A 19448-nucleotide genomic window follows, 5' to 3' on the forward strand; every position below is an offset into this window, starting at 1 on the left:
AATCAAGCCAGTCCATCCTAAAGGAAATTAGTCCTGAATATTCATTCAAAGGACTGATGCTGAAGCTGAAACTCCAGTCCTTTGGCCACCTGATGTGAAGAACTGACTCATTGGAAAAGATCCTGATGCTGGGAAAGATTGAGGGCAGGAGGAGAAGGGGACGACAGAGGATGAGATGGTTGGATGGCATCACCGACTGGATGGACAGTCGGTGTCCATCCAGAATTTGAGTAAACTCCGGGAGTTGGTGATGGACAGGGAGGCCTGGCGTGCTACAATCCATGGGGTCGCAAAGAGTCAGACACGCCTGAGTGACTGAACTAAGCTGAGGCTTTAGTGAGGCCTGCAGTAAATTTTATGAAGACCAGTTGAAGCTGTAAGGAGTACCACAGGCTATATTGCCTCAGAGTCAGGCTTTAGTATAGACTAACAGTCGGGCTTTTGTGAGATAAGAGCAATGCTTTAGCGAGGACCAGACTGCGGGTTTTGTGAGGACCAGATGCAGGATTTATTATGGATGAGAGTCTACCTTTAGTAGAGCCAGATTCAGGCTACAGTGAGGTCCAGAGTCAGACATTCACAACGACCAGATGGAAGCTGTTAGTGAGGACCAGAGCTGGTCTGCAGTGACGAACAGAGTCAGGACATAGTGAGGGCCACAGTCAGGCATGAGTGTGGACCGCAGTAAGACGGGAGTTCGGTCCGGAGAGATTTAGTAAGGAGGAGAATCGGGCTTAAGGCAGGTTCACTGAGGACCGGAGTCAGGCCTTACTGAGGAGCACAGAAGGCTTTTTGAGGACCAGAGTCAGGCTTTACCCAATCTGGCACTCAATAAAGCCTCATTTGGACATAACTGAAGCTCGAATGTGGTCCCCAGTAAGGTCTGGCTGTGGTCCACAGTGAAGCCTGATTCTGGTCCTCAGTAAAGCCTGATTCTGATCCCCAGTGAAGCCTGACTCTGGTCTTGAATAACGCCTCAGTCTGGTCCTCAGTAAGTGTGACTGCAACCCACAGCCAAGCTGGACTCTGGTCCTCAGTAAAGCTTGAAAGCGAGATACACTCCAGTCTTCAATAAAGTCTGCACTGGGCCTGAGAAAAACTCAGGTCCTGAGTAAACCTTTACTTTGGTCTGCAGTAAGTCTGAGTCAGAAACTCAGTAAAGTTTGCCGCTAGTCCTCAGTAAAATTGACTCTGGCCCTGTGTAGAGCCTGATTCTGGTCCGAAAAAGGCTGGATTGTGAGCCTAAGTAAACCCTGAATATGGTCTTCACTAAAGCGTGATTCTGGTCCTTGGTAAAACCTGACACTGGTCCTTGGTAAAGCGTGGCTGTGGTCCTTAGTAAAACCTGACTCTGGAGCTGCGAAAGTGACTCTGGTACTGAGTAAGGCCTCACTCTGGACCTCAGTAAAGACTGACTCTGATCCTCAGTAAGGCCTGACCATGGTCCTCAGTAAGGACCTACTCTGAACCTCAGGAAGGCCTGACTCTGCACCTCAGAAAGGTCTGACTTTGGTCCTCAGTAAGGCCTGACTCTGGTCCTCACTAAAGCCTGATTCTAGTCTTCAGTAAAGGATGACTCCGCTCCTCAGTAAAGACTGACGCTGGTCCTCAATGCACGTGGAACATTCTTCAGGATAGATCACATATTTGGCCACAAATGAAGCCTTGGTAAATTTTAAAAATATTGGTACCGTTTGAAGCACGTTTTCTGTCCACAGTGCTTTTAAGATGAGATAGCTTCTACAGGGGGAAAAACTATAAAAGCAGAGACACACGGAGGTTGTATAATATGCTTCTGAATAACCAAGGGGCCACAGAGATATCAGAGAGGAAGAATAAAAATACCTGGAAGCGAATGACAAAACACGAGCACTCAGAACCTATGGGATTCATCAAGGTAGTACTAAGAGCGGAGTTTATATTTTTTATCTTTCTTAAAATCTTTTTTAAAATTCACAGAGTGGATGATCCAAGTCTTTACCCAATTCATCTGCACAAACAGAAGTTTTAAGAAAGTCTCTTATCTGGAAGTAGGCTTGATTTGCTGAAACATTTGATACTGAAATATGTCAAGGACAAAATTTGAAAGCACTCATCAATTAAGATAAAATGTCAATGGAGGTATCACAGTCATGCATATGTATGAGGTGAATGACAACGCATCCGAATACATTTGAAATGTACTCACAAAGTGTATTCTGAAATGCAAAGATCCTGTTTGCCTTCCTAGCCTTTGACAGAATGAGTCCACAGAAATAAATGAAAATGTAGAGAATACGTACACAGTGATCAATAATCTTTGTTAATAGATAAAAATTAACTTGTCGGCCTTTGAAGCAGAAAATATAGTTTCCGTTCTTGCAAGTGTATGCGCATAGATTCATCAAAAGGATGATGCATTAGGTGGTAAAGAATGTTATAGTCATTTTTTCAACTCATTTTTAGAAAGAAATAATTCTGAAAATATTCTTTGATCCGAGCATGCACACACACACACTTTGATGACAATATAGTAATAACAAGCCTACCATCATCACATTCAACAGGAGCAAACCAAATCCCCCCCCCTCCCCGAAAACAGGAATTGAAATATCCTTAGAAGTCTTCCACGGAAAATACTTGAGTGGGGTGGTAGGGACGCCTTGCAGAGTGGGTAAGACATGTGTTTCTTGTTACAAAGCAAAATTAGAGGCTGAAAATTTGAGTTCCAGGCTGCCTGACGCTCCTCTCCAGTTCCATCACTTTCTCTGCTGTCGAAGCAAGAATAAGCCAACACAAGGTGGTTAAGGCAGCAGATACTGTGAGGCTAATTCACAAACACGTAGGCGGATTGGAAAATCCCATGGACGGAGGAGCCTGGCAGGCTACACAGTCCATGGGGTCGCAAAGAGTTGGACACGACTGAGCGACTGCACTTGGGCGGATGGTATCTGTACATGCAAGCATAGGAAACAGGGGCCTCCCTGGTGGTCTAGTGGTGAAGACTTCCCCTTCCAATGCAGGAGGCATGGCTTCTATCTCTGGTTTGGGGACCTAAGATCCCACATGCCACGTGGTCACACCCACACACACACACACACAATATGAAACATCTTTGCAGACAGCGATCAAATGTCACACAGCACTCTCTAATAACTGCTGGTCACTCCTTGTTCCTACATGTACACTGTACTTTGGGTAGTAGAAAGATGCTATATATAATTTTTAAAAATTTCATAAAAACGAAAGAGAAATCTGAATAATTGTAAACCCGGGAAATCCATCTTTGAATCGATCAGGAAAACAGACAAGGCTCTGCAAAACTCAATGAGAAGGCCCAGAATAAGGCAGAAGAGGGCGGCAACAAATTAGGCATGAAAGTGTGACCAGGGCAGACCCAGAGATCAGATTCAAAGATTCACAAGGCAGTACGATACACACACCCCTATGGGTAAACTGCGAAATCTTAACAAAGTGGAGCATGTCCTTGAAAAATATAAATGACCAAAATTAACTGGAGGATTCTAGAGGAAGTGGGAAATCTGTGCAAATTTTATTTATTTTTTTATTTATTTTTTTCCATTTATTTTTATTATTTGGAGGCTAATTACAGTATTGTAAAGTAATTAGTTTTTGCTTTTTTGTAATTTGTTTTTTTGTCAAAACCAAAATAATTTGGTTTTTGTCACACATTGACATGAATCAGCCATGGATTTACACGTATTCCCCATCCCGATCCCCCCTCCCACCTCCCTCTCTACCCGATCCCTCTGGGTCTTCCCAGTGCACCAGGCCCGAGCACTTGTCTCATGCATCCCACCTGGGCTGGTGATCTGCTTCACCCTAGATAATATATATGTTTCGATGCTGTTCTTTCAAAACATCCCACCCTCGCCTTCTCCCACCGAGTCCAAAAGTCTGCAACCTAGATGCCCATCAGCAGCCGAATAGATAAGGAAGCTGTGGTACATATACACCATGGAATATTACTCAGCCGTTAAAAAGAATTCATTTGAATCAGTTCTAATGAGATGGATGAAACTGGAGCCCATTATACAGAGTGAAGTAAGCCAGAAAGGTAAAGACCAATACAGTATACTGACACATATATATGGAATTTAGAAAGATGGTAATGATAACCCTATATGCAAAACAGAAAAAGAGACACAGATGTGCAAATTAAAAAAAAAAAGGGGGGGTGGAGGGAAATAAAACCAAAAGGTGGTGGTGGGGAGGGGATAATGGTCAAGGCCCTGGGGTCACATAGATTTACTGATGTGGTTTTGAGTTCCTTCAAGTTCAAACCGTAAATAAAATCAGTCCCCTGACTACATGTAATAGACATACACAGAGGACAGGGGTATTCCACTATATTATCAGAGGTTTGCATATCTCTGATGGGAAAATCCGATGGATACAGAGGAGAAAGCAGAGTTCAAAGCAGTATATTCAACTTTGGAAAAGAAAAAAAAAAAGTCCTTTTTTATCTTCTTCAGAAAACTAAAGAGCAGGACAGCTACAAATGGAGCTATTCCCCTGGGAAGGGAAGAGAATGCCAAGGAGCAAGTGGAATCCCACCCCCACCCTGTTCTCAGTTACTCGGCAGAAACCTCAAGTCCCGTTCAGTCCACGTGATTGTGTATTCTGCTCTCCAGCCGCAGAAAACCCACAGTGCGGCAGAATGGTCCGTTGAAAGCCAGGGTCATTCCCCTCCATGGGCTTTCCCCGCGCTCATTCACTTGCCTGCATACGCAGAACCCTCCGTCATCACAACTGGTTTCATGCGACGGTCCTCTGGGGGCCTGGCGAGCGTACCGACGCTGGGATCTCACCATCGAAACATTCTCACGGGGAATAACCTGGAGTGCGGTCTGGGCATCCAGACTGTGGAATCGGGTATGCAAGTCTGAGAAGAGCTGGCTTAGAACTCACCCAGACATGGTGAGGAAGTGCAGATTCTGGAGTGTTGACCGCCTGGGAGGCTGTGTGCTAGCATGCTAAGTTGCTCAGTCCTGTCCGACTCTTCTGCGACCCCAGGGACTGCAACCCCAGTGGGTTGCCATGCCCTCCTCCAGGGGATCTTCCCAACCCAAGGATCGAACCTGTGTCTCGTTGGCAGCCGGCTTCTTTACCACTGGCTTCCCTGGCGGCTCAGATGGTAAAGCATCTGCCTGCAATGCGGGAGACGCGGGTTCAACCCCTGGGCCAGGAAGATCTCTTGGAGAAGGATATGGGAATCCACTCCAGGACGCTTGTCTGGAAAATGCCATGGACAGGGGAGCCTGGCAGGCTACAGTCCCTGGGGTCGCAAAGAGTCGGACACGACTGAGCGACTTCACTTTCTTTTCACCGGGGAAGCCAAAGAGGGTGGTGATAAGTAAATAACTCCCGGCTCCTACTGATGCTGCTGTCCTGCAGACCACATTTCCAAATGGCAGGGGACTTGGAGATCCGACCTTGTCCTCTCTCCTGCAGGTTCCTATGGCGACATTCCTTCTCTCCGGCCTGGGTCTCAGTTCATGACAGTCATACCTCAGTGGCAAACACATGCTCTCAGTGCAAAGATTCCACAAGCTTCGCCTGCCAATCTCCCCACTTACCAATACCAGTCTTCAAGCCTACACATCCACCCTTCCGTCTTGTAGCCGCACACCACCCAAAGAAGTCCCCAGGATGGACTTATTTGCCACCCCCACAATTATCCCCCCTCTCTCAATCATTTTATCCATAGCCATGGCTGAACTAAACCCTTCCAGGCAGGAGTAGGCTATGTCTCGTTACAAGGAATGAAATAATGCCATCTGCAGCAACATGGGTGGGCCTGGAGATTGTCCTACTGAGTGAATCAAGTCAGATACAGAAAGAGAAGTATCATATGACACGCTTTACATATGGACTCTAAAAAGACATGATGATACAAATGACCTTCTCACAAAACAGACACTCCCAGACTTGAGAGAATGATCTCATGGTGGTGAGTGGGGAAGGATGGGAGGAAGGGATAGTACTGAGAAGGAAATTCTGCTCAATACTCTGTAATAACCTTATGGTCACCAGGGGGAAGGATGGGGAGAAGGGATAGTCAGGGAGTCTGGGATGGACATGGACACGCTGCTGGATTTAATGTGGAGAACCAGCAAGGACCTGCTGTCCAGCTCAGGGAACTCTGCTCAATGTTAGGAGCCAGTCTGGATGGGAGGGGAGTTTGGGGGGAGAATGGATACATGTATATGTATTGCTGAGTTCCTTTGATGTTCACCTGAAACCATCACAACATTCTTAATTGTCTATACCCCAGTACAAAATGAAAAGGTTTAAAAGAAAATTAAATGGAAGTAGGCTATGTGTCTCCCAGCATTACCCACCACCAAGGACGGAAAACATAAATCTCTATTTCCATCTTCTCTTTCAGGGACTGCCCCCAAAGCTCCCTCCTGGCATTAAAACACCTCAGGAAAAATAAGATTCGCTTTCTCGTCCTTCAGTTCTTCTTTTCCATTTTCCTCTTAAGGCAGGATTTCTTCACATCTCTGTACTGACAATGGGCTTTTCTAGGTCCCCATTGACATCTGTGGTGCTGTTGGCAATGCAAAACTCAGTCTGCAACCAAACCTTCACACACACGAACGCAGGGAAAAAAAGTCCTTGCTTCTCTTGCATTCTTCTTAAGCTTTCTTCATCTTACTCAGTGTCAGCTGCACTCAGACCAAGACTCAGGACCTACCTGGATGCTCCAGTCGCCCATCCAAGGCATGGACCTGGGCTGCTGACTCAGAAAGCTCTTCCCCAGAAAGCCACGTGACTGCCCCTTCACCACCTTCCCGGTTGTCTGAAACGTGACCTCCTCCGTGGCCCGAGGATAGGCAGCCACGCTTTCCACCAAGTATGTCCCAGTCTTTTGAATTTAAGAAAACCGAAAGAGCTGTTAAGAGATGTCAAGAACATCTTTTTTAAATGGAGACACATTTTGCGACATATTCAAAAAAGTTACAGCCACTATGGAGAAAAATATGGAGTTTCCTTAAAAACTAAAAAAAAAATAACAGAACAATAGTATAACCTAGAAATCTCACTATTGGGCAGATAGCCAGAGGAAATCTTAGTTCAAAGAGACACAGGCACCGCTATGTTCATTAGAGCACTACTTAGAATAGCTAAGACATGGAAACAATCTAAATGTCCATTGAAAGATGAACAGATAAAGAAGCTGTGGCACACACACATACATATATATACACATGTATACACACACACACACACATATACACTACATCCTTGTAAAGACCAGACCTACTCCCATAATTTATGTTTTAAGATAACAGAATTAGCCAGAAGGTTTAATCCAGAGACTGTCCTCGGGCAGGATACATCATCGTTATATAACCCTAAGGAATGTAGAGGAAAAAGTAAAAAGTTTGTTCTTTCTTCCTCCTTGATTATTTCAGACCTCTCTCTCCTTGGGGACCCCTAGACTTCTTATCAACCTGCCTAGGAAATGACTCTCTCAGGAGGAGAGTGGGATGAACTGGGAGGTCGTCACTGACACATAGACGATATTGATGCTATGAATGAAACGGATCACTCATTAGAACCTGATGTCTAGCACAGAGAACTTTACTCAGTCCTCTGAGGTGACCTACATGGGGAGGAAATCCAGAAAACGGGAGATATATGTACACGTGTAGCTGACTCACTCTGCTGGGTAGCAGAAACTAACACGACATTGGAAAGCAACTATCCTCCAGTAAGATTTTTATTTTAAAAGATAAAATCTGTTGGAGTGATGCTTCTCAAACTAATGGTTCACTGCCCTTTCCTGTGTGGATAGTGGTGCATGCAGTATGTATAGTGGTGCGTAACTAGCCTGTGAGTTAGTTCCCCGAAGGTCAGGTAGTTATCTGTCAGTTATTTGTCCCCTAAGGTCAGCTCGATATCCGTCCCCTTTGTACAGGGTTCCCCTGGTGGCTCAGTGGTAAAGGACCCACCTGCCGATGCAGGAGACGTGAGTTCGATCCCTGGGTCGTCGGGAAAGATGCCCCAGGAGGAGGGCGTGGCAACCCACTGCAGTATTCTCGCCTGGAGAAATCCCATGGACAGAGGAGCCTGGCGGGGCTACGGTCCAAAAGAATGCAAAGAGTCAGACACAGCTGGGCGACTGAGCTCAAGCACATGAGTCTATAAAAATAAATGGAGACTCAGTTTCCCTGGTCAGTGCGTTTAAGATGTGAACCAAAGAGGGGAAAGATAGAGCATTAACAGTTCTGCTGCCACTGCTGAGACGAGACGGGCACGGAACTCCACATAAACAAGCGTGCTTTTTTATCACCACTCAACGTTGCCTTCTACCCATTAAAAAAAATCAGACAGTTATCACAATAACTCATACCAGCTGGAAGAACTTTGCACGTAATTTCCCTGTTAACGTCCAGAAACGATTTCTATTAGTGATATTCCATCTCTGTAATGAATAATTTATACGGCGGGGACGAAGCAACTGTTAAAGCACCAGTGATGTCTCAGGAAAGGTATTCCAGGAAGTTCAGTCTCAGTGAACACGCACATCTTGTGGCATTTTGTTTGATTTCCATGGCAGAAACGATTTTATTCTGTGGAGAGACACAGTTACTTCAACTGTGACCACCATCTCATTGTAAGGGCATGATGTTTTAGCAGCAAATTGCATCTTTTGAGAATCGATTAAGGAGCTAATTTATTTCTGTGTTTGTAAAAACAGTCTTTGATGAATGGTTTGTGAGTGTCTTTGTAGCATTGTTTTTTTTTTCTTTTTTCATGTTTTCTTTCTGGACGCTGCCTGGATAGAATTACAGGTACAAGAAGGGTCACAACCCGTCTCTTCTTACACTATGTGGAGCCTGGTCATTTGGCCACTCACCTACTTATCGGATACGGACTTACTCTGTATTCACTGACTGCACTTCCGCTCAGAGCCTGCTACTGTGCTCCGCTGAACTTGGGAATACAGAGATGACAAAGGCTGCTGCTGTTTAGATGCAAAATCATGTCCGAGTCTTTTGCAACCCCATGGACTGCAGCCCACCAGGCTCCTCTGTCCATGGGATTTCCCAGGCAAGAATACTGGAGTGGGCTTCATCTTCCTGATCCAGGGATCAAACCCACGTCTCCTGCATGGCAAGTGGATTCTTTATACCACTGAGCCACCCAGGAAGCCCTTATGACGAAGGCTGTTGTGGACTGGACAACAGCCTCTTGCATAGAATCAAACCTGTGTCCTCAGCAACATTTGAATCCCCTCGTCATCCTGAACCACTGGGCTGGTTCTCCCCAGACATGCTATATACCTTCCGCCCCAATATTTTTCTTCGCAGTAACTCTTAGAATCCCTTTCACTTCTCTGTCATCTTGGCATTCCTATATCTTTACCAGCCATTGCTTCTCTTTGGGTCGGGCACAGTCTTCAGGACTGTCTTCAGAAAAGAGGTACATTTCGGAGACTTTCAGTATCTACAAATATTAGTATTTCACATTCATAATTGATTAATAATTTTGCTCAGTCCTGCAGTATATGTGAGGCATAATTTTCCCAAAGGTTATTTTTTTTAATTTTTTAATTTTTTTAGTATTCGCCTGTACTGGGTCTTAGTTTCGACATGTGAACTGTTAGTTAGAGCATGTGGGATCTAGTTCCTTGACTAGGGATGGAACTTGGGACCTCTACATTGGGAAGCAGGAGGCTTAGCCACTGGGACACCAAGGAAGTTCCCTCACATAGTTTTGGAAGGTGTTACTGTATTGACTTGTAATCTCAGGCATTTCTGTTGCAAAGTTCCAATATGATTATTGGTTATTTTTATTGTCAACACGACCTTGAAATAGTGAATTAGGCTAAGTCATTCATTCAAAACTCTTGAGTTGTCCAGTTCTTTCCCCACCAGCTTCCAGTGCCCCCACTGCAGACAGCCAGTATTCCTTTCTCAAGAAACTGGCCAACCCACAGGGGAAGAGCTTGAGATTCTGTGCGTGCTAGTACCCCCAGGGAAAGTTCATGGTCTCTCCTGAGTTATCCAGTTGTAAAAGTCCACTGGTGGCTGTTGTTCACCTGTTCAGTCATGTCTAATTCTTTGCAACCCCATGGACTGCAGCACACCAGGCTTCCCTGTCCTTCACTATCTCCAAGAGTTTGCTCAAACTCATCGAGTCGGTGATGCCACCCAACCGTCTCATCCTCAGTCGTCCCCTTCTACTCCCGCCTTCAATCTTTCCCAGCATCAGGGTCTTTTCTAATGAGTCAGTTCTTCACATCAGGTGGCCAAAGGATTGGAGTTTCAGCTTGAGCATCAGTCTTTCCAATGAATATTCAGGACTGATTTCCTTTAGGATGGACTGGTTGGATCTCCTTGCAGTCCAAGGGACTCTCAAGAGTCTTCTCCAGCACCAACAAGAGCTACCAGCTGACATTTTACTGTGTCACTCTCCAAATGAACTGGACAGTTCAGAATGACTGAAGAGTTAGCTCAAGTTTTAACATGATGAATAAACCAAGGCGAACAAAAAGGAGATAAAAAAGGAACTCTGAGGAAAGGGAGATGTACTCTCAGAGAAACATGTCTTTACTATTTCTTCAATCTTCTAACGTTGGGTGCTCTGTGCATTAATTTTTAGTCTCTTTTACAAAAAAGAAAAAATATGACAGAACCACATGAACATTAGGGATTCCCCTGTGGTGCTAGTTGTAAAAACTCACCTGCCAATGCAGAAGGTGTGAGAGACTCAGGTTTGATCCCTGAGTCAGGAAGATCCCCTAGAGGAGGAAATGGCAACCTGCTGCAGCATTCTTGCCTGCAGAATCCCATGGACGGAGGAGCCTGGCAGGCTACAGTCCACGGGGTCGCAAAGAGTCAGACACAACTGAATTGACTTAGCATGCAAGTGGACATTATGGTCTGAAGTATTAAAATTGCACATACTTGTGTTTATGGACAACACTGATGAAGGAATACCGACTAAAATAATATCAGCATAAAGATAGATGCATTGAATTATCAAATGAGAATTCATTCTGAAATCTTCAGTTCAGTTCAGTTCAGTCGCTCAGTCATGTCCGACTCTTTGTGACCCCATGAATCGCAGCACGCCAGGCCTCCCTGTCCATCACAAACTCCCAGAGTCTGCTCAAACTCATGTCCATGGAGTCGGTGATGCCATCCAGCCATCTCATCCTCTGTCGTCCCCTTCTCCTCCTTCCCCCAACCCCTCCCAGCATCAGGGTCTTTTCCAATGAGTCAACTCTTCGCATCAGGTGGCAAAAGTATTGGAGTTTCACTGTCAAATTTCACTGATAATTTCACACAGGCAAAGCAGGTCTCAGATCGTTAACTCCTCTAGAGCCCTTTCTTGTTTCACTTGACACTCTGACCCAGGTTGGACACATAAGGGCTCTAAGCCATGTTTGTGAAAGCAAACTTGATACAGGAGGGAGCAGCTATGTTCATCAGCCATCTCCACTTATACTGAGATATTTACACCTCTGGCTTCCCTGGTGGCTGAATCCGCCTACCAATGCAGGAGATGTGGGTTGGATCCCTGGGTTGGGAAGATCCCTGGAGAAGGAAATGGCAACCGACCCCAGTATTCTTACCTGGGAAATCCCATGGACAGAGGAGCCTGGGGTGGGGTGGGGGCTACAGTCCATGGGGTCACAAAGAGTCCTACACGACTTAACTACTAAATAATAACAACAACAAAATTTACATCCTTACGCAGCATCTTCTGGGGAGCCGTGTCCCGAAACCCATAAACAATATCAGGTAGACCAGTTACGTTCTGCTAAAGGTCAATGGATAGGGACCCTCCCACGAGGAGCTAGTGTTTGCCAAGAGGTCTGACCTTGACAAGCTCACAGGGAGAACTACCCTGATCACCTTTCTTTCTGATTTTGAACCAGCAAAAAGAAGAAAAGGGATTCCCAGACTGCCACTAACCCTTCTTTACCCACTTGGGTTAAGATTTTGACTTTTATTTTTACTGCAGTATTTTAGTTTTATTTATTTTTAAGTGGGCGGACATCAAAAAATATGAAATGAGCCAAGATTCTAGTATTCAGATAACTTTAGGAAGATAGATGAGCTACTGTACTTTAAGACCAAAGAATTGATGCTTTCGAACTGTGGTGTTGGAGAAGATTCTTGAGTGTCCCTTGGACGGCAAGGAGATCAAACCAGTCCATCCTAAAGGAAATCAACCCTGAATATTCATTGAAGGGACTGAGCTGAAGCTGAAGCTCCAATACTTTGGGTCCCTGATGAGAAGAGCCGACTCACTGGAAAAGACCCTGATGCTGGGAAAGATTGAAGTCAGGAGGAGAAGGGGGTGACAGAGGATGAGATGGTTGGATGGCATCACCGACTCAATGGACGTAAGTCTGACCAAGCTCCGGGAGACAGTGAAGGACAGGGAAGCCTGGCATGCTGCAGTCCACGGGGTTGCAAAGAGTCAGATACGACTTAGCAACTCAACAACAGCAACAAATGGATGTCTCAGTAAGGAATAGACGTTCTCTAATACAAAGAGATGGGACGTACTTGTGTATGTATCCTATTTCTTTATCTCCATTGTCAAAAATTCTAGAAGCACCTACAACGCCTTCAAATGTCTTCATGTTGGCACTGGTAAGGAAATCATTTGTTTCTAACTCTCTATGTATCTAGATCTACCTCTTTATCGATTCGTGAGTTGTGGCATGTGGATAGTTGATGGAAGTGTATGGGATCTAGTTCTCTGACCAGGGATCGAACCCCAGGGCCCCTGCATTGGGACCGCAGAGTCTTAGCCACTGGACCACTGGGAGAGTTTCTATTTCTCATTTTTTTCTAAGCCATTTCACTTTTTAATAGTTAGTTACCGTTTCTTTTCAGTTCTTCCCCTATACCTAGAGCATCGATTCGCCAAACCATCCACTCTTGCTTTGGGCTATTATACCTCCATAGCATTTGTGTTTGACCCAACCAGATAAAACCCAGTACAGCAGTTTCAGGCACGGGGAAACACTCTTCTTGCAAATGGTACCTCTTCCTGCGGTCAGACTGAATATGGGGCCAGTGAATTACCAGACTTCCGACCAAGGAAAAGTTGTATAAATCAATGGTACCCTGTAAATAATATATGAGACTGGAGGCTCAATAAGTCTCACGGTGAGCTCTGGGAAGAGAAGGGCCCTGGGTCAGGCAGAGTGGAGATTAATGAGGCTGTGTATATTTCCTGCTCTGCGGGTAAATAACTCAATATTTGCCAAGGAAGCCATCGATGGGAAACGGTAGACCCTGCATTGATGTGCCGGCTGTTCTGAGACCACAGTCAATAGAAATTAATTAAGTGCTACAATATCTATGATTAAATACGTCTGTAGGGAGAACTAGAAAAGTCACAAAAAAAGGAAATGGAAGAAAGAGGAAGCAAATTCTAAGAAGCAGTGGCAGAAACAATGATAGACGAAGTTGTAAATAGTAGCTGAAAACAACAACAAAGTGAGTTGTACGCACAGCCCATCCGAGGCATGGGAAGGAGAGCCACGGGTCCCTTAAGATTTTTCACATTCATGTATCTGGTCAACATTGGTTGGGGCTTGTTCCTATGAGCAAGGACCCTTGAGTCTTTAAGTAGGGGAGCGAGTTTGTTAAAGAGAAGTCCAAGGTTTCTAGGATGGGGGTCTTGGAAGAGGGGAGCAGTGATTATCCAGTGAGAGTGATGGAGGCGTGGTAAGAGGCTGGTGAAGAGGGGTGAAATTGTTCCTGTTTGGAATGCTAAAGAGCATGGGAGAAAGAGATTCTTATAAAGATACTGCGTGATGAGTGTCTGAGCGGAAGTCTATGTGGATTCGCTCAGAGGATCCAACGTCAGCTTACAGGCACCAGCCAAGTGTGGAGAACGCCAGGCCCGTCTGGGATGCACCAGGAATTTGAGAAGGGCGAGATGGAAGTGCGTCACAGAAAAATGCAAGAGGTTCCCCTCTTGGGGAAGATGATGCTCCATTGAGATAGGAAACAGGAAGCTGGCATGAGACGTGTGACAAGGCAGAGAATAGGAAGGAGTGAATGAAGACAGGAGCAAAGACTTCTAGACAAAGGGAAGACCTTATTCAAAGGTCTCACCCTTCAGGGCAGCGGTTCCCGACTTAAAGGATCTCGTGTCTGATGGTCTGGGGTGGGGCTAATGTCATAACAATCAAATAAAGTGAACAACAAATGCAGTGTGCTCAAGTCATCCGAAACCATCCCCACCCTACTCCTGGTCTGTGAGAAAATGGTCTTCCATGAAAGTGGTCCCTGGAGTCAAAAAGGTTTGGGACTTCTGCTCTAGGGTGAAGACTGACTTTAACTGAATATGACCTGCGGGCGCTCCAGAAACTAGACCCTGCCAGGCTCTCAGCATCTTTGAGCATCCCTCTTTCATGGCCCACCCACCTGCCCAGTCTGAGCTTCAGCCACACAGCCCTTCCTGACTGTGGTTCCACATCCACCAATAGGAGCTCGGCAGTTGCTTGGTGATGGCCAGAGGGGGCGGGGCTTCAGCGGAATCCCCACCCCACCCCACTCCACCTTCACCCTCACCCCCGCCCTGTGGCCCAGGAAGGTTGTCAATCACCACTGATACTTTGAAAGGCAATCTGCATTACAGCATGGCAGAAAGTGAAGAAGAACTAAAGAGCCTCTTGATGAAAGTGAAAGAGGAGAGTGAAAAAGTTGGCTTAAAGCTCAACATTCAGAAAACTAAGATCATGGCATGCGGTTTCATCACTTCATGGCAAATAGATGGGGAAACAGTGGGAACAGTGGCAGACTATTCTTGGGAGCTCCAAAATCACTGCAGATGGTGACTGCAGCCATGAAATTAAAAGACGCTTACTTCTTGGAAGGGAAGTTATGATCAACCTAGACAGCATATTAAAAAGCAGAGACATTACTTTGCCATCAAAGGTCCGTCTAGTCAAGGCTGTGGTTTTTCCAATAGTCATGTATGGATGTGAGAGTTGGACTATAAAGAAAGCTGAGCACCAAAGAATTGAGGCTTTTGAACTATGGTTTTGGAGAAGACTCTTGAGAGTCCCTTGGGCTGCAAGGAGATCCAACCAGTCCATCCTAAAGGAAATCAGTCCTGAATGTTCATTGGAAGGACTGTTGCTGAAGCTGAAACTCCAATCCTTTGGCCACCTGATGTGAAGAGCTGACTCATTTGAAAAGACCTGATGCTGGGAAAGATTGAGGGCAGGAGGAGAAGGGGACGACAGAGGATGAGATGGTTGAATGGCATCACTGACTCAATGGACATAAGTTTGAGTGAACTCCAGGGGTTGGTTATGGACAGGGAGGCCTGGCGTGCTGCAGTCCATGGGGTCACAAAGAGTCAGACATGACTGAGCAACTGAACTAAACTGAACTGTGAAGTCTTTTTCTCTCTGTCCCACAGAGGATGGAAAGGCGGCTTAGGGAGGTAAGTGGGTCGACTTAAAGGCCCAGGTCAGAGCTCACTTCTGAACCACACCTGCCTAGCTCCCAAGCTCCTGTTTCTTTGCACCTCCCTCCCACCAAAGCCGAGAGACAAATATAAAGTACACGGTGTTATCAGGCTTGAGGTTTGCTTATATAAAAATGGGACTTTTTTATCATGCAAAAACTAGGCACTAGAATGCACATCTATTTTTAGGAATAGTTATTATATACCAAAATAATATATCATGGTCTGTATTCATCTAAGAAATGATAGGGCTTCCCAGGTGGCTCAGTGTAAAGAATCCATCTGCCAATGCAGGAGATGAGGGCTCAATCTCTGGGTTGGAATACCCCTTGGAGAAGGAAATAGCAACCCACTCCAGTTTTCTTGCCTGGGAAATCCCATGGACAGAAGAGAATGGCGTGCTGCATTCCATGGGGTCGCAGGGACTTGGACATGACTTAGTGACCGAACAACAAGAAATGACAACGTTCTGGAGAGGTGAGTGTTGTCATGGCATCCTGATTCCTTGATAACAATGCTTTCTGTTATTAAAATGTATTCCATAGACAGCGTTTGCATCCCTGCCCCCAGCCAAATCCAAACGTTGAAATCCTAACCTGCTGCGTATACATGGATTAGGATATGGGGCCTTTGGGAGGTGGTGAGGTCAAGAAAGTGGGCCCTTATGAATGGGATGAGTGCCCTTTTAATAAACAGACCTTGTTACTGAGTGCCTTGTTTAAGGAGTGCCCTTAATAAACAGAAGAATAAATCTTCTCACACAGTAAGAAGGTTTTGAACTTGGAAGCAGGTTCTCATCAGACTCTGGGTCTGCTGACAATCTAATTTTGGACCTCTGCCTCCAGATACCTGAAAAATAAATGTTCATTGTTTATCAGCCACCTAGTCTACGGTATTCTTTCATAACAGCCCAGATGAGCTAAGACAAAGAGTTTGTGTTTTTCATGGGTTAGGATACAAACCATCTGTGAAGAGGTTTAGACCAACACTGGGCTCATATGTTCCAAATGGACGTACTTTCTCTCCACGTCTAAATCCATATTGGAAAAGAAAGGCACAAATTCCCAAAAATGAAGCTAAAATGGTTAGTTCTCTAAACACTTAAGCCTGTGGAAAAATGTATTTTTACTTTTGTGAGACTTATTTCTTCATCTGTGTGAATCATGTACCCCAGTTTAAAGATGCACAAAAAACAATGCAGACAGAACGATAAGGAAAAAAAAGTAGTTGGAAAATAGGTAGAGAATGAATTTAGCTAAAGGTGGGCAGTTGATGTAGTTAGAATCTGGTTAAACAGTGAAAGTGAAGCGCCAAACTAAAAATAATCAGCCAACATACACATTAACTGGGACAGTGAGTTAACTACACATGTTGCATGCAACTCAGGTCAAGTATATTGTGTTGGCAAACGGGAGGACGTATTCGAATATAACACAGTAATAAAATTGATCGTTCTAGCTCCAAATCATAGAAGGTTACCTCTAAGGATTTCTATTTTGGGAGATAGAGAAAAAGTGGGGGAGAAAGTCATTTTATGAGAGTCAGTGGTTATTTTATACCACAGTTTTTGAAATTCTGTCTCAAAACACACCATACTATTATTCATAACTGTTTTCAAAATATTCATTTCTCTTACTGAATAAAAGTATTTGTCTACGTGAAGCAAATGGAAAATAATTTTTTTTTTTTTTACGTAAGGAATCAATATTGAAGCCAAATGAACGTGATAATGGACCGCATACAATCAAAACCCAATAAAACAACTATAGAATATCACCTTCTCGTTTGGTTAGCTTTAGACCTTACAGATGGTACAATCAGGATGAGCTTTGCAGCAATATCATCACTGGATGTGATGCATTAAAAGGGGAAATGTGCAGTAGGTATCATTGTGACATTCCAACCTTCTGGCAAATCTACCTTAAAGATGTTCACCTTCAGCCTAATGATATATTTATGTGGATTCAAAATTCCTATGAGCATTAATGGAACCTTTGATGCTTTAACAAATGGAAGAGCAGGATGTTAGGATGACCTATGAGATGATATATTTAATTTATTCCTAAAATATATAACACTGCTTGCTGTGACTATTCCAACTGGAGTAATTGGTTGCAATTAAAATAATGAGATATTCTAAATAATGATACATGCAATACAAATGCAGAGGGATATGTAATTTGTAATTCCTTTATCATTTTTATGCTGATACCTTTCTTCCTAATTACAATAAGCTTCTGAGCTAATAGGCATACATTTTGTCATCTGGACTAGATTCTGGAGGAATTATTTTTCAACATTGCTCATGTGAAAACCACTTGACTGAACCCAAAACATATAAACATGTAATTTGGAAAATAAACTTTCGGAGACTATGGGGAGCTTTCTACAACCTGAAGACATGCTTATTCTCTGACTCAGCACTTCCGCTTCTGGGTAAAAATCCGATGTGTTTTTAATGTGTGTTCACCAGGAGACATGTGCAGGAATGTCTATTAAGAGTGCTATTCTGTAGTGTTTTAGGCGACCAAGCAATCCCACTTCTGGACGTATACCCAGAGAAAACCATAATTCAAAAAGACACATGTACCCCAATGCTCATAGCAGCCCTATTTACAATACCCAAGGCCTGGGAACAACTTAAATGCCCATCAACAGAGGAATGGATGAAGAAGACGTGGCATGTGTATACAATGGAATACTACTCGGCCCTAAAAAAGGGATGAAATTGGGTCATTTGGAGAGACATGGACGGACCTGGAGACCGTCGTACAGAGTGAAGTTAAGTCGGAAAGAGAAAAACAAATATCGCATATTAAGGCATATATGTGAAATCTGAAAAAATTTGTATAGACAACCTTATTGACAAAGCAGTAATACAGACACAGACATAGAGATCTCAGGAATGGGCATGAAGGCAGAAAGGGAAGGAGAGTGGGATGAATCAGGAGTTTGGGATTGACACATACACCCTTTTATGTATAAAGCAGATAATTAATGAGACCCTGGTGGACAGCACAGGGAACTCTATGCAGTGCCCTTTGGTCATCTACATGGGAGAGAAATCCAAAAGAAAAAGAAAAAAAGAGAGAGGTTTTACGTATGCATACAGCTGATTCACTTTGCTCTGTAACAGAAACTAATACACCACCGTAAAGCAACTCTACTCCAAGTAAAATTTTTTAAAACTTGAAAAAAAAATTTCTGAAAAGCTACAGACATTTGAGAATAAAGTTAAGGCCTTGCCTATGTGACCTGCTTGAGTTTGGAGGCAGTGAGCATGATTTGGAAATGAGATATGGGACCTTCATGGCAGAATTATTGCTCAATTATTAGGTGTGATTTGAAAGAAGTAAATTCAAGCTGCAAGATACAAGGATGTAATATACAATGCAGGGCATAGCACTAATACTTTATAACTTTAAGTGGAGTATAACCTATGAAAATGCTGAATCACTGGTACACACCTGAAACTAATGTAATGTTATTAATCAACTGTACGCCAAGAAAAAAGTTAGTTCCTATCCTTGATAATATGACACTTAATATTAGCCATTTATTGAAGGCTCTGAGTGCAAATAAATGTATTGATTGCCTGTGTGAATACTGTTCTAATAAACGTATGTGTGTGAACTCCTGCAGTCCCGGGGGTAGTTTTTCTTCTCCCCCGCTTCTATTTGCCATGAAGTGATGGGACCGGATGCCATGACCTTAGTTTTTTGAATGTTGAGTTTTCAGCCAGCTGTTTCACCCTCTTCGAGAGGCTCTTTAGCTCCTCTTCACTGGGCTGGCTTTTGGGGAGTGGATATAAACAAATGCAGGAATCAGACAGGTGGACGCACTGAAGAAGATGATTCCAGGCAGAGGAAGCCCCTGGTGATAGGGTCTATGCGCGGGAAGCAGTGTAACATCTTGGAGCAATGAGTGGAGTGAAAACATCACAGTGGAGTGATGAGCTTGCAGGGGTGAGTTCAGGTAGG

General features: G+C 44.2%; 1 protein-coding gene across 1 annotated transcript in view; it reads left to right on the plus strand.

Annotated features, from left to right (window-relative positions):
• The window catches only part of PNPLA4 (patatin like phospholipase domain containing 4), a 113143-nt gene extending 94042 nt beyond the window's left edge, over positions 1-19101 (plus strand). The window contains exon 7 of the mRNA XM_070462120.1: positions 17167-19101. Within this exon, the coding sequence (XP_070318221.1) occupies positions 17167-17226 (60 nt within the window). The 3' untranslated portion in view covers positions 17227-19101. The remainder of the gene's footprint in view (positions 1-17166) is intronic.
• The last annotated feature ends 347 nt before the right edge of the window (positions 19102-19448 follow it).

The sequence above is a fragment of the Odocoileus virginianus genome, chromosome Y, assembly GCF_023699985.2.
Source record: "Odocoileus virginianus isolate 20LAN1187 ecotype Illinois chromosome Y, Ovbor_1.2, whole genome shotgun sequence".
NCBI lineage: Eukaryota > Metazoa > Chordata > Mammalia > Artiodactyla > Cervidae > Odocoileus > Odocoileus virginianus.